Genomic DNA, 15,840 nt, shown 5'->3' with positions numbered 1-15,840 from the left:
GCCCTTTGGACAGAGGCCCAGATGAGATTCTTCATCCATAAATGCCGGCTCTAATTGGAGATACTCAACTGCCCATTTGTGTGGGTGGCTTTGAGTTACAGTAGGAGATATCGGACAGAATATTTTCATAAAGTTGACTGTGATCAAGTCATGATTAATCGCTGTTTGTCGTCAAGGAGATGTCGCTTGAATGATCTTTTACTGGGGTGGTACAGTGCTGACAGAAGAAGAGAGAAGCTCATGTGGCACCCTTTGTCCTCTCAGTGAATTGTCATGTGATTGGACGGCCAGCCGTGCATTTTTTTGTCTTTCAGATCCTGTTTTCATCACGCATGTGGATGGTTGATCGTTGCCCTCTTCAATTTCCTGAAAACAAAGCCCAGGAATGTTGGTGGGCATCCAAATATGCACACAAATAAATGTTTCTTTTGGCTTTGCAATGAAATGTATCTACCATAAAGTGATATGGAAACTTTCACACCAGCAATGAAAATTCTGGCATCATTTACTCATTCCAAGCCTGACCAAGATGACTTTATTCTGAATACCAAAAAAAAAAAAAAAAAGATATTTTGTGGATAATTTCAACTGTTTTTCTATGTCATATCTGTTTCTATTTAATGGAAGTCAATGGTCACCAAAATTGTTAGATTACCAACATTCTTCAAAATATCTTCATTTGTAAGCAAGACATGAAGTTTTGGAACGACATGAGAGTGAGTAAATGATGACAAAAGAAATATACTTTAACTAAAATTAATATTTCTGATTCCTTCTTTATACATTATGCTTTATGGACAGCATTTGTGATGTGCTGTCGATTACCACAGTAAAATAATTTTAACTCCTCCTGAAGTTTGTAAAAACAAACAAAAATCATCTTTACCGTAATGTAAAACACCAGAATTCTATGGGGCAAGATATTTTAGACTGCGCTGTTTTCTGTGCATGCAGACAGCATGTGAACACCGAATTCAGTTCTCTTCCGTGTCTATTTGTGCTTGAACGGACACATACACGCAAAATTATGTCAAAATGGCTGTCTCTGCGAGTATCCTTGTAAACGCAGTCACTTATAGCTTACATGAATGTAAACAATTGAGAACGAAAATGGATCCGTATCATTATATTGGATCCATGCATTAACTCTTAAAGTGACAGCAGCCTAATATACCTGCTGCTGTCTGTGTCATTAATGTTAATCAAACAACAAAACACAAAAAGAAAATCTTAAAAAAAAAAGAAAAGAAAAAAAAGATTAATTATATTTAATTCATACAGTTAAGAATATGCAGTGTTATTTTACATTTAATTATTACATTTTACTTACTGAAAAAACTTTTTTTTTTTTTTGTTTTCATTTGTATCATTGTTCTTTTGTATTTATCCATGCTTGTAATTTGTTTATTATTTTCTATGCAGATTTAAAATCACCCCAATCATTGAATGATTAATTCTTTTCAAATAGAGCTATTCAGTTCATCTGGTGAAACTGTTTTCATATCACAATGTACATCACAGAAAAACAAAATATTGCAATGTCAGTTTTTTTTCCTATTTCATGTAGCCCTACTGAAGACTGGAGTAATGATGCCTAAAATTCACAGGAATAAATTACATTTTAAAATATATTTAAATTTCACAATATTGATTTGTATCGTGTTGTATTTTTGATGAAATAACTAATCGTAAGAGGCTTCTTTCAAACAAAATTTGGTACGTTGCGTCCCTTACTGAAGTACTCTGGGTTTTCTGGCTTTGCATACTTATGGCAGGAGTTAAACTTTGCATAGACAAGGCTGGTAGGCAATTTTATGACACTACACACATATAAAGTTTTAAGTCTTGTGCCTATACTTTTAAAATGGTGTGTTTTTCAGTGTTTCTTTTGGTGCACTGTCTTGCCACATCAACTTCCATTGAAAATCCATTAATGTTCATGGACAGCATGTGACTGGTGCTGCCGTAATCTAGTATGCTACAGTGTATAGTAGCTAAAGTATCCTATATAGCTCACAACATTCCTTTAAGACGCCATATTTTTTGAGAAAGCTACTTTTTCTGTTAATTTTTGGAATTGTTTAAGCAGAAAAAATGAGTCTCTGCGGTTATGGTGGCTTCACCGCGATATTAGACTGAACTAACTGAAGGATGTGGCAAGAACTTCTCTCTTCAGGCCAGGAAGTGCAGACGGAGGAGACTGATGACACACTTCCTTTTGTTTTGTACACATATACAAACAAACACACACACAGAGACAGCAGGCAGACAGATGTCTCCCGTTGTCATGTGTTTCTGTCATGCGGGGGCGACGTGACTGTCGGACAGGAATGATGGATTGCTGCAGATATTAAAATGGGAGGCCCAACATATGATTTCTTGTTTATGAATCTAATTTAGAGCCACTGAGATACTTGAACTGTATTCTGAATAGCGCCTTGACAGATTGGGAAACTCAACATCGTATGAAATGGTGATTGCTTAAGTATTTGAGTACATACTAGTATTGTATTTTTTGGGGATTTCATCTCTGACTCATCTAAAGATGCTGTTTATGTTTTGGATTAATCCTTTTGCGTAATTAAAAATTGATAATGACACCAGTAGCACTAGCTAGTCCCAACCCTATTTAAATTCCAGCCCTGTGGGAATGAACTGTCTTTGTTATGCGGAAAATCAACATAATTATTTAGCAAAGTGTTAATCTCCCTGAGACGTTCAGCATTTTATCTCACAGGAAATTATAAATGGCTCTTTAAGATAAACGGATCAAGCCAATAAGGATGTGCCTTCAAGACACACTGATCTGAAAACAGTTTTGAGGACTGTATTAGAGTATTTCAGTGGCTTCAGCTGGTCTAGGATCAGTGTTTGATGGCAGGGAAGGATGCGGTGCGTTCATTCACAGCTTTAAAGCGGATGTGTAATCCTCCAACGTGTGTGGGGGTTATTTTTAGTGTGTGATCCTCTCAGGGGAGCGCCTCATGTGTTGTGTTTGTCCTCCTGATCAATGCGCTATAGATTATGCTTCTCTTCTGACTGTGGAATGGGATAAAAGAGAGGCTGAGGCCCAGCTGAGGCCAGAGTGAGGAGGATGGGTAGAGTTTGATAGATGTGTGTGTGTGAAGCAGAAAGGATTGAGCCTGCTTTCTGCGGAGTGTGAGTGACTGTGCATGTGTGCTCTTGTTAATTGATTATTCATGGTTCTCTCTCATTTCCTGCCGCATTTGGTCGGTTTGTGCATCCCTCACAGCTGTAGATGCTAATGATCAATGTAACACACAGAATTAGGCTTTAAATGTGACTAACATATGCTGTCCGTGTCTGAACTGCTACTGACAGCATGTTTGTGGTCTATTTTATGTTTTGCTGATCTTGTAACACAAGGGCCTTCTTTGCATATTGTGGTGTGTTTGTACTTAGCTATAAAAATTGTCCCCAGAAGTTTGCTAAATATGATAAAAAAAAAAAAAAAAAATGTGTGTGTGTGTGTGTGTGTGTGTGTGTGTATATATATATATATATATTAGTTCAGTTATGTAAGTGAGGATAGCAAAATAAAGTAAACTGTGACAAATTATACCCAAAAATGACCTGACCATGTTTTGCTTAAGTTTTATCTGACATAATTAAGATACATTTTTTCTGACACAGTTTAACTCTGAGATCTTGTCATATTTTATTACCATTTTTTTAAACTATAATGAATAAACTCTCTCTCTCTCTCTCTCTCTATATATATATATATATATATATATATATATATATATATATATATATATATATATATATATATATATATATTTATATAGGCCTATATAAACCCTTTAAGGTGCACTCATGAATTTTTCTTGCTAAAACGTTTCATACATTAAGACAATACGTGTTTGTTTTTTGTTTTTTAAGAACTAATAGTACTTTTAAAATGTATTTGTTTCCTTAATGTGTGAAACATTTTAAAGAGAAATTACTGTGTGCACCTTTAATTCTAAAAATGTTGATGGTTTTCTTTTATGGGTGGGGTTAGGATGTGGCTTAGGGTTGGTCTGTAGAAATAAGAATTGACTTTGTATAAAAACAATAGTGTAAAGCCTGTGGTATGTCCTCATTCACATAAACGTGTGTATGTCAGAAAGAGAAAGTAGTCCGTCCATATGTAACATGTCTCTCCTGGCCTCTTTTATGTAACTGAGCTAAACAGGCGTGTGTGTTTGTTATCAGTGTGTATCAGAGATGGAGGACGATAGGGCTGTTATCATCTAGGAGCGATAAGGTCTAACTTGGTGGTCATTACAATGTAGCTTAAAATTAAATTTTTACATTATCCAAACAAAATATGAGTGGTGTTTGCACATCACCACTCAACGGTGGTTTTTAGCATGTTGCTATGTACTTGCTAAGGTTTTCTGATTGGTTGCCAGTTTTATATGAAAGTAACAAAAGTTGGCCATAATGTTCTGAATGCTAAAAAGAGAAACAAGCTAAAGGCAAGTTGATTGTAATCAAAAGGGCAGGTTCCTCATGATCTCTTTGAATTCACTAATTTGTTGAAGATCATGTCAGGTGACCACTTCACTTTATGTCAGTTGATACGAATGTATTAGAAAGAATTGTCCATAGTAGAGATGGATGTGTATCAATTCATCTGAAATGCCTCAAGCAAAAGCTAATTGACTTGATTCAATTAATTCTTTAATGAATTAGGCTAATGTTTTTTTTTTTTTTAGCCTGGAGACTTAATTAACCTTGATGTTAACCTGAGAAGTGTTTGCTTCTTGTCCTTTTAATGAAAGTGCTTTAACCTGTTCTTTCAACCTGGTATAAAATTGATGGCTCTTACTGTATAATAACGAGGCCTATATCCTCATTTCTTCATTACCTTTGGTGCATTCATGTCACTTTAGAATTACTGTAATTGTACAACTGTTTTTTGGGCAACTAATGGCGCTGTGGTCTTAAAACAGCTTTCACAAGCTCACTAGATTATTTAACTTTACATTGTCCAGTATTGTATCTACAGAGATTGAACAAAATAATGTGAACACCTGGGAAGTAGGCAATATTTCTTTATTAAGGTGTTTTACCACCATTTGCCTTCAATACAGCTTCCAACCTTCTTACAATTGATTCATGCAACGTTTGAATAGCCTCCAGTGGAATACTGTCTATCAGAACATCTGCTAATTACTTTAGAGAATCGGCTTCTCGATCTTCTCTCCAAAACTGCCTACAGTGGTTTAGTGAGATTCAAGTCCGGTGATTGAGCGGGCCAGGGCAGATATTGAAGTTCATCTTGACCAGGTTTTATGATCATGATTTATGACAGTGTCTTCTTCTCATTTTAGCATTGGTGTCTTTGATTTGAAGTTCTAGAAAAATACATCTCTTTCATTGGTGTTAGCTTTGTGAAGTTTCCTGTGATGTTTTTTTTTTTAATGGAAAGAATGTCTTCAAGGTGAATATTGAGGTTTGCTGTCACTTTGCTGCAGTAGTTTGTGGTTTTCGCCCACTATTCTTCTCCGCTGATGAAGTCTTGCCATAGTTTGTCTACGCAGTCATAATCATATAGGCTCGTGTTACTCTCAAAACACCAAACAATTGGGCTGTTAAGGTTACAGACGCTCCTGCTAAACAGGCTCTTATGATTTGCCCTTATTGGAAGTCTGACAAATCACCCATTTCATCCACGGCTTGTACTAAACACTGATGAACACAACTTATACTACACTGATCTACAACCTAGAGAATATAGAAAACATGTATTCATAATATTACAGTATTAGGCTACAGCTTAATTGGAAATTATGCACAATAAAATATTCTGCTCAAATTTGATATTTACTTGATCTTTCAAATTTCATCTCAAGCGTACTCTTCACTGACACTGATGTGCCCTTGGTGAACAAGTACACTCAATCAACTTTATAAGAGCCAAAATTGTTCTCTTTGGCGAAAATGACGCCCCAACTGTGGGACAGTGGGAAAAATTGATATAAATCACTTTCACGCAATACATATTGAAATGTCTCATTCTTTTAGATTGTCATACTTTTAAACATGTATTAATATTTTTTTTTAATGAATTTTTATAGTTTAAGATTGAAAGTAATTTTTCAAGTTTACTGCTAATAAAATTGTTCATTTTCCTATTTGACCATTGCAGTTTTCATTTAAATGACAGCAGCTTCAACAGTTAAATATAGTTTGGTATCTACCTCTGTTTCTGTTTGATATTTCTTATATTTTTTACAACTGATAGCAATAAGTTTTCTATTTAAAATGCTGTATTAGAGATACTTGGAGATAGAGTTGGCTAGCCATCCAGTCAGCTTTTTTGGCTTTATTAAACTATTTCCATTTTTGGAAATAAGTAGTTTCTGTGTCTCAGTAGATTCTCAGATTTGTCAAATACGGCAGTTCTTACATGACTTGGATGCAGCATATATACTTGGTATTTTGACTTCTGTTGTCTTGTTCATTTTTTTTTTTCCCCCACTTAGATTTGTTTTTTGTTCTTTTCATCAGGATCCGGCCGCAGATGGCAAAAGAAAAGATTGAGGGATGTCACATCTGCACCTCTGTTACTCCTGGGGAGCCCCAGGTGCTCTTGGGTAAAGACAAGGCCTTTACATATGATTTTGTGTTTGACTTGGACGCTCAGCAGCACCAGATCTACAGCGCCTGCGTTCACAAGCTCATTGAAGGCTGCTTCGAAGGATACAACGCAACTGTCTTTGCTTACGGTCAAGTAAGATCTACCACACTTGATAAAATTATATGTATACCTGCAGATGAGTTGTTTGCGATGGCAGAAATGGTTCAAAGATTAACAAAAACATCCACACACGCTCACACACTTTATCTGAATCATATTAAACCTTTCTGTTTGCACACACATATTGCCAGGTCATTCATTTCTCTGAATAGTAAGTATTATCACTCCATTATCGGTTCACCGTGACCCCGTGACCTTTCCCTCAGCGCTCTGGTGATGCGACAGCTGTGCCGGGCATCTTTTGTGAGTTCCACTTGTCACACGCTCTTCACGTTTAGAGTGCCTATTGTGCGGCGCTCAGGGTTAATTGCTCAAACTGTAACTCTGTGTGTTACAAGATGTATGATAGATGCAAGTCTACTAAAACATGAGTGGACACTTGAACACCTGAGAGGAATACTTCTGCTAATGTGCAACCCTGAAGCAGGAGACACAAGCGTTATTTAAAAAGGACACAGTAGGAATACTATAGTGATAATGCCCTGTTTATTTGAATGATTTAACTATTGTTATTCCAATGATATGATATTATTAATAATAAATGTAATTATGTTCTTCATGTTGTGCCTAATTATGCTTCTTATGATGGGTTGCTTCAGAGTTTCATCAGCTTGAAATTTTTGGCTGAAAATGTCATAAAAACGCCATTTTAGGTTCTTGGCCAAAATAGACATTTGGCTGAAAATCATGGATGAAAATATTAACAGAAAAATGTCAAGTATTGTATATTAAGAACTCTGACATGGAGAAAAAGCAGTGTGCATATGAAATTACCAAATTTTGAGTTAAATTATTTTATTGATATTCAATTACATTGAATCACAATTAATCACTTAATTTGATTCATTTAAATAGATGTGTGTACATCAGCTTTAAATGCCAGTGACATATGCATAACTACAGTTTTGTCAATTTATTTAAACAATATTTTATAGTTGTTGAAACCTATTTACAATTGTAAAGTCATGCCAATTGTAGGAAGTTAGTGTAATCACTTCACTTTTTAAATGGTACATATTATGAAAATGTAAATATTATAAAATGTATATTTTTTTAATTAGTTTATGGGCCCTATCATACACCCGGCGCGACGCAGTTATCATTTTCACGTCCTGCGCCACGTTGTTTAAATATCAAATGCACCCTTCGCCCATCTGTTCACCCATGGGTGTGCTGGTCTGAAAACGAGGTGTGTTCAGGTGCATTGTTGGCGTGTTGCTATTTTTTTAGGCAACTGAAAACGACTGCGCCATTGACCAACAAAAACCTGATCTAAAGTAAATGGCACAATATTTTTTTATTTAAAGGGCGCATTAGTACAACGCGCTTTCACTCTGCTTGTTACACACATACAGGGACGCGCAGCAGCACACACACATGCCAAATATTAAAAATAAAAGAATTACAGTGTAAAAGATTATTATTGTGTACATAAAGATAAAAATGTCTACATGTCATAATGGATAGTCATTGCATGTATCAGAATTACCTATTTGCAGTAATTACGAATGAAATTGGCTAATTATTTAACCAATCATGGCAATACACACATGTATTTAAACTGACTCGTTAGGTTGAGGGTGTCTATATTCCGCCATGTAAATAGCAAATCCGCCATGGTGTGAGCGCAACTGGCTTTTAAAGGGAATGGGAGATGACACTCTGATTGGTTTATTGCATGCTACTTCTTGCTGTAAAACATTTATATAATATAATTTAATAACAGCAAATGAGACCTACTCAAAATTAAATGACCCAATAAGTAACCGAAAATCACAGACAGAAAATTAACCATTGACAAAGCTTTGATGCTGATAATCTTACAATGACTAAATATTGTCCAATTACTAAATCACTAGTTGTAAATGTGTGTTTTGTGTAAATGTGAATGCCTTGCTCTGTCATGCAGACTGGTTCAGGAAAGACCTACACCATGGGCACTGGCTTTGACGTATCCGTGTCAGAGGAAGAGCTGGGCATCATCCCTCGGGCAGTGCGACAACTCTTCCAGGGCATCCAAAAACGCAGACTGGAGGCACAGAGCGCCGACATGCCCCCGCCAGATTTCAAAGTCAGCGCCCAATTCCTGGAGGTGAGACTACAGCCAGACTCTTTAGTAGACTGGGCAAATAAATAAAAATTTTTAAACTGGTACATTTGTCTTTCTGAACAGGTGCATGAAGATGCTGTATGGTATTGAATTTTGGCTTGTACTTCTGTAACTGAAGCTGAATGTCTTTTCCCATGTTACGCATCAGTCATGGTCCCACAACGGCTAAACATCCTCTGGCTCCGCCTGCTACAGTAGCCACGCCCCAAACTCTCGCTATAGGTTGAGCTGGAAAGAGATTGATGGATTTGATTGAGTGGACCGCATTTAAAGGGATAGTCACCCAAAAATGAAAATTATCCCATGATTTACTCACCCTCAAGCCATCCTAGGTATATCTTCTTTCAGATGAACACAGTCTGAGTCCTGCCTCTTCCAAGCTTCATAAGGGGACCTTTTTTTTTTTTTGAAGCCCAAAAAGCATATCCATCCATCATAAAAGTAATACATACGGCTCCAGGGGATTAATAAAGGCCTTCTGAAGCAAAGAGGTGCATTTTGTAAGAAAAATATCCATAAATATAACTTAATAAACTGTAGTCACTAGCTTCTGGTAACTTCCGTCGAGTCGAGTTCCGGCGTAGGACGTATGATGTAGGCGTACAGTAAGCTTAGGTGAGAGTAGACGCCTCTCGCCGTTTAAACAAATATGGCTGGGCAACAAACTCAAGCTTCTCCGACATTTCTCTTTAAAAATTCTCATTTTAGACTTCTAATTTGTGACTAGTGTTTTGTTTTGCTCTTTCTGCGCTTCGGTGTTCGTCAGTACGTCTTGCGTCGGGTCAGATGTCACTCTTCTGTCGGAACTAGACTCATGTATGGCTGTTAATGGAAACCAGTGATTATAGTTTATAAAGTTTTAAATATGGATATTTTTCTTACAAAAACACATTACTTCGCTTCAGAAGGCCTTTATTAACCCCCTGGAGCCGTGTGGAGTACGTTTATGATGGATAGATGCACTTTTTTGGGCTTCAAAAAAATGGTACCATTCACTCCAATTATAAAGCTTGGAAGAGCCAGAATATTTTTTAATATAACTCTGATTGTGTTTGCCTGAAAGAAGAATGTCATATACACCTAGGATGGCTTGAAGGTGAGTAAATCATGGGATAATTTTCATTTTTGGGTGATCTAACCCTTTTAATGTTCAGATGGTGCCTAGAAAGCTCAATGTTCACACTCTTGTAGGAGATAAAGCCATGAATGGCATACTAATAGCAGTCAATAAACTAGGTGGAGTGACTAAACTAATATTTTCCTTGTAAAACATACTGCATTTACCTTTTATCCATCTTCAGTAATCATTTTTACAGTGTGTATTGGGCATGTTGGCAGATGGCTGGAGTCCCAGTGTCTTGACTCCATTTATCTGGGCTTCATCGTCTCATAACGAATGTGACTGAGAGGGAACTGCTCTTGATGACATGGAGAAAACCCCCTCGCAAGCCCATATTCGATATCAGTCATTAGCGCCGACATCAGGCGAGGAGGAGGCGTTCAGCTGCCAGGGTGCGCAGACAGCAGTGTAGCTGTAAACCGATTACCCCCTTCCTCGCGTAAAGACCTGGCTTAGGTAATGAGTTTAAACCTGTAACAGGACGTTTTAACGATCCGTGCCGCTTGCTGTCTGGCACAGGCTGCTGTTTGTTCAGCAGAAAGGCGGCTCATCGTGGGGAAGGACTCGACAGATTTGTCTTGCGTCCTGTGGCTGTGAACGGACGGCGTCCCCCGGGGTGGCTTTAATAGGGCATTAAGATGCCCTTATTTCATTAGTCTCGTCCTTTCCAGAACTCTTTTGTGCACTTTGTACATTATTTTTCTACGTTAGCAGTTTGATTTATTGTTTTGAACCCTAAATTGATTTTATTAAGACTCTCATTGTGTCACTTCCCCAAGTGAGGGAAGCTGGGAAAAGCCCCATTCGCTTCTTTCTCTTTTTTCATTCTGTCTTCAGTTGCAGTCTTGCTGTTGTGAATTGCGCTATCATTATTCATCATTTCCTTGTTCATCAGCTTGTGTGGTCTCTGGGCTTCCCGAGGTCAAACATGCGGGGCTCTGACCTTTTGACCTTTGCTCTCTGAAGGTCACAGAGTGTGTGTATTTGTCCTGCAGCTCTATAACGAGGAGATCCTGGACCTGTTTGACAGCGCACGTGATCCAGAGGCTCGAAACAGGAAGTCCAACATTAAGATCCATGAGGATGGGAGCGGAGGGATCTACACCACAGGAGTGACCTCACGGCTGGTCAGCTCAGAGGAGGAGGTCAGCTATCTGTCCGCTGCGACCTCGTCCAGCCTCGTTATCTAGTCATTTGAAATAAAATTGACAGTTTTTTGTTTCTTAAAAATATCTTGTACACGGTTCATCAGTGTACGCCATTGTAAAAAAAAATATAATGCTGTGTATTAAATGATGATTAAAATTTTCCCACTATGCAAATGGAGAAAAATAATTTTAACCCAGTAATATATAATCTTAAAACTGCAGCTAATCTTGCTACAAGCTAGTAGTTAAAACTGTAGTCAAGCTAACTACTATTAAACCAACAATAAAAGTAGAAAACACCATAATTTCATATAATTACTTTGAAAACACAGTGACAAACTTATAACTTATTATTAATATAATTATATTATAATTTTGTAATTATGTATTATTGTAATTAATATTTTATCACTGCAAAAAGCATTATACAAATGACACCCCAAGCATCTTATGTAAACAAGCATTATTATTAATAACAATAATAATAATGTTTAATAATAGTACAAATAATATAATATTATAAAATATATATATATATATATATATATATATATATATATATATATTATTGTTGGTAATAATAAACAACAATATTTAATATATTATACTAATAGTAATATGATGTTAATTATTATTATTATTATTAGTAGTAGTAGTAGTAGTATATATTATATATTAAATATTGCTGTTAACAATTAATATTTAATACAGAAGATGAATACTACTATACTACTACTACTAAAATAATAACAATAATACTAAAATAACAACTGATATAATATTAAATATTATTAAAATTAATAGTAATTGCGGTGTATGTTTGTGTGTGTGTGTGTGTGTGTATGTGTGTATATATATATATATATATATATATATATATATATATAAGTGTAATGTTGTTAATAATAAACAACAAATAATATTTGATATACAATATATGAATACTAGAACTAATAGTAATATGTTAAACATTATTATTATCATTATTATTAATAGCAGTAGTTGTAGTAGTATATGTTATGTTATATATTATATATTGTTTAATTAATTGTTAATATAGATGACGACTAGGATTTTTGCAATATTATTATTATTATTATTATTATTATTTAAACATCAGTGTTAAAAAGAAACACATTGGAAGTAGTAGTTTGTTGCTGGAAAAGCTGCATTGTTTTTATAACTACTGTGACAGCTTCACCCCATTGAATTTTTGCTTTCACTCAGAAACACGACGCATTACTGTAGTTAAAAGCTATGCAAATATAGTTTTATTGTTTACGTCATGTTTATTTGTTTTAAATGGCTCTTATTAAGATGACTTGAGCTAGTCAATAAAAAGCTTTTGTGACTAGAATGAACAGAGCAGTAGATATTCCTGTCAGTGTTTGTCACCCTCACACCTGCTGTACTGTACGTTCTCCTCAGCTCCTGCAGTGTCTGAAGCTGGGCGCTCTGTCCCGCACCACCGCCAGCACGCAGATGAACGCCCAGAGCTCCCGCTCTCATGCCATCTTTACCATCCACCTCTGCCAGATGAGAGTGTGTCCGCAGCCTCAGCTGGTAAGGCCCTGTCAGAGACATCAACACACGAGCATCAGCAGCTTTAGAAAACAAGCACTGCTTGCCAAGACCAACTGACAGCACATGTGAATATTAATTAAAGCTGCATACATCATGTTGAGAGTTGTAAGCTTAAACTACTGGATTACAAAGCCGTTAGCAAGTTTAAGCAGGTCGTATGTTTTAAAGTATTAAAAATCAGACTGCTGCGGTACAAAGCAAAGTAATTATATAAAACCACTGGCATTAGAAACGTCAACACTGAACATGTCAGCGCAAAAGGAAAATGCAGGAACGTTGAAGACTGCACACATAATTTAAGAAGATGCTTGTGTTAGTAGCTTAAAGCTGTCTTAACTCTTCCCTCTCTCACTCCAGGTGAATGGAGAGATGAACGGTGTATCTGATAGTCCCATTTCTCAGCCCGAGTATGAGACGCTCACTGCCAAGTTTCACTTTGTGGACCTGGCGGGATCGGAGCGTCTCAAACGCACAGGAGCCACGGGAGAGAGAGCGAGAGAGGGCATCTCTATCAACTGTGGCCTGGTACGCAGACACTTCCAATCCCAACTATAATAGGGATAGGTCATCCTAAAATGAGATTCTGTCATCCGAGGGTGATTCGCAACACTTTGCTGCTCGAAACAATGATGTTATTTTTCTGTGAAATTCAAGTACAGTTAACTAGCAGAATGTCCTAGCGGCTGTTTTTCAGTCTTTCACAGGCAGAATGCAAGATTTTTATTTGTATTTTTTTTTTTTATTTACTTCTGTCGACAAAAATCACATTATGAAATGTTGTCCACAGTTATTGGCACCCATTTTATTCAATACTTTTTGCAACCTCCTTCACCTATAATGCCTGATGAGTTTGGAGAACACCTGACAAAGAGATCAGAGACCATTCCTTCATGCAGAATCTCTCCAGATCCTTCAGATTCCCAGCTCCATGTTGGTGCTGCTTCTCTTCAGTTCACTCCACTCATTTTCTTTTGGGTTCATGTCAGGGGACTGTGACAGCCATGGCAGAAGCTTCATTTTGTGCTCAGGTTTTGATGTTTGTTTTGGATCATTGTCCTGATGGAAGATCCAATCACGGCCCATTATTGGATTTCTAGCAGAAGCGGTCAGGTTTTGATTTTTTATCTGTTGGTATTTGATAGAATCCATGATACTGTGTATCTGAACAAGATGTCCAGGACCTCCAGCAGAAAAATAGGCCCACAACATTAAAGATCCAGCAGTATATTTAACCGTGGGCATGGGGCACTTTTTATCCATGTGTGCACCAAACCCATCTGGTGGGTTTGCTGCCCAAAAGCTCTTTTTTAGTTTCATCTGACCATAGAAGCCGGTCCCGTTTGAAGTTCCAGTCTTGTCTGACAACTGAATATGCTGGAGATTGTTTCTGGTTGAGAGCAGAGGATTTTTCTTGAAACCTTCCCGAACAACTTTTGGTGATGTAGGTGCTGTTTGATAATTTTTTTTAGGATTTCTGAGACTCAAGACTCAACTAATCTCTGCAGTTCTCCAGCTGTGATCCTTGGAGAGTCTTTGCCACTCAAACTTTGCTCCTCACCACGCATTAGGACGATTTAGATATACGTCCTCTTCCAGGCAGATTTGTAACATCTTTAGTTGCCTGGAACTTCTTAATTATTACCCTGATTAGTGGAAATGGGGATTTTCAGTGCTTCAGCTATTTTCTTACAGCCACTTTCTATTTTGTGAAGCTCAACAATCTTTTGCTGCACATCAGAACTATATTCTTTGGTTTTACTCATTGTGATGAATGATTACGGGTATTTGGCCTTTGTGTTACCTCATGTTTATACTCCTGTGGAACAGGAAGTCATGGCTGGACAATTTCATGTTCATGATCACCCTGGTGTGCTAAAAAAAAATGTAAATATGAATGGGAATATACTTTAGAAATATTTTACTCATAAAAAATTCTAGGGGTGCCAATAATTGTGGCCAACAAGTTTTGGAGAAAAACATTTATTTCATAATGTGATATTTTTTTTTTTTTTTTTTTTTTTTTTTTTTCCCACTTTCAATTTTTTTCCGTCAATGAAATGTTAGATTTTTTTTTCTAATTTTATGAATTAAGGATCAAAAGGATAAACAATGCAGATTTATTTTTACAGTCATCTTTGATCATATTTACCAAGGGTGACAATAATTCTGACCACAAATATATATATATATATATATATAATCCAACACCCCAACACCACAAAACTGGCTTTGTCAGGGATTTTGAAAATACCTAGACTTCATTATCATAATTGTGAAGGTCCTTTTAGCTGAGTCAAGTTTTTTCATGTTAACTATGGTGTGATATTCATATGGCATTAGTTGTGCCTCCTCCTAGATTCATTACTGCTGGGTTCGAGTAGTTGTCAGAGTAGATGAAGGGAAGTCGAGGTAATTTCATTGTGAGAGAGATCTGAAGAAGAACTAAAGCCTGGAGCAAAGCCAAGAAGTGCCATTGTTCTGAGCTGAATAGAGCTCTATTGTTTTAGAGCCTAGTTACTCATTTGTAAGAGAAGCTATTTAAAAGCTTTTAATCTTAGATAGCAGCATGCGATGGAGTGTGACCGGGTCTCTCTCTCTGTGTGTGTGTGTGTGTGTGTGTGTGTGTGTGTGTGTGTGTTTGGCAGCTGGCCCTGGGTAATGTGATCAGTGCATTGGGAGATCAGAGTAAGAAGGCGGGTCATGTGCCTTACAGAGACTCCAAACTCACACGCCTGCTGCAGGACTCGCTGGGAGGAAACAGGTAACGTCTGATACACGTGTATACACACTTAAACACCATAAAGCCCAAAGTATACTGCACAGTTGTACGTATAGCGTGTACTCGTGCACAGGCGGTCAACACATATGCATTACAACAACTTCCAGTCCCTGGGCAATCTCTCGCCACAAGTTATAACCCATATACACATCTTTATAATTGTTTAGGCTAAAGCCCGTATGCGCACAGTCGAACGCACAGCCTTGCAAAGTATACTTCATTTGACTCGTACGCATACACATGTGTTTATGTATCATACTAGGCAACCATTGTTCTTCAATTAAGCTAATTATAATTACTGTAGGTTAACTCTACCCCTAATTC

General features: G+C 36.9%; 1 protein-coding gene across 8 annotated transcripts in view; it reads left to right on the top strand.

The window, feature by feature from the left end:
• kif21b (kinesin family member 21B) overlaps positions 1 to 15,840 on the top strand; it is a 100,800-nt gene that overhangs the window by 34,515 nt on the left and 50,445 nt on the right. For all 8 annotated transcript variants that reach the window (XM_051911617.1, XM_051911620.1, XM_051911621.1 and 5 more), the window contains exons 2-7: positions 6,526 to 6,748; positions 8,685 to 8,867; positions 11,001 to 11,150; positions 12,582 to 12,716; positions 13,095 to 13,262; positions 15,383 to 15,498. In XM_051911617.1, the coding sequence (XP_051767577.1) occupies positions 6,526 to 6,748; positions 8,685 to 8,867; positions 11,001 to 11,150; positions 12,582 to 12,716; positions 13,095 to 13,262; positions 15,383 to 15,498 (975 nt within the window). The remainder of the gene's footprint in view (positions 1 to 6,525; positions 6,749 to 8,684; positions 8,868 to 11,000; positions 11,151 to 12,581; positions 12,717 to 13,094; positions 13,263 to 15,382; positions 15,499 to 15,840) is intronic.

The sequence above is a fragment of the Ctenopharyngodon idella genome, chromosome 11 (genome assembly GCF_019924925.1).
Source record: "Ctenopharyngodon idella isolate HZGC_01 chromosome 11, HZGC01, whole genome shotgun sequence".
Classification (NCBI taxonomy): domain Eukaryota; kingdom Metazoa; phylum Chordata; class Actinopteri; order Cypriniformes; family Xenocyprididae; genus Ctenopharyngodon; species Ctenopharyngodon idella.
The sequence above is the reverse complement of the archived record's forward strand: the minus strand, read 5'-3'. Positions and strand labels throughout refer to the sequence as shown.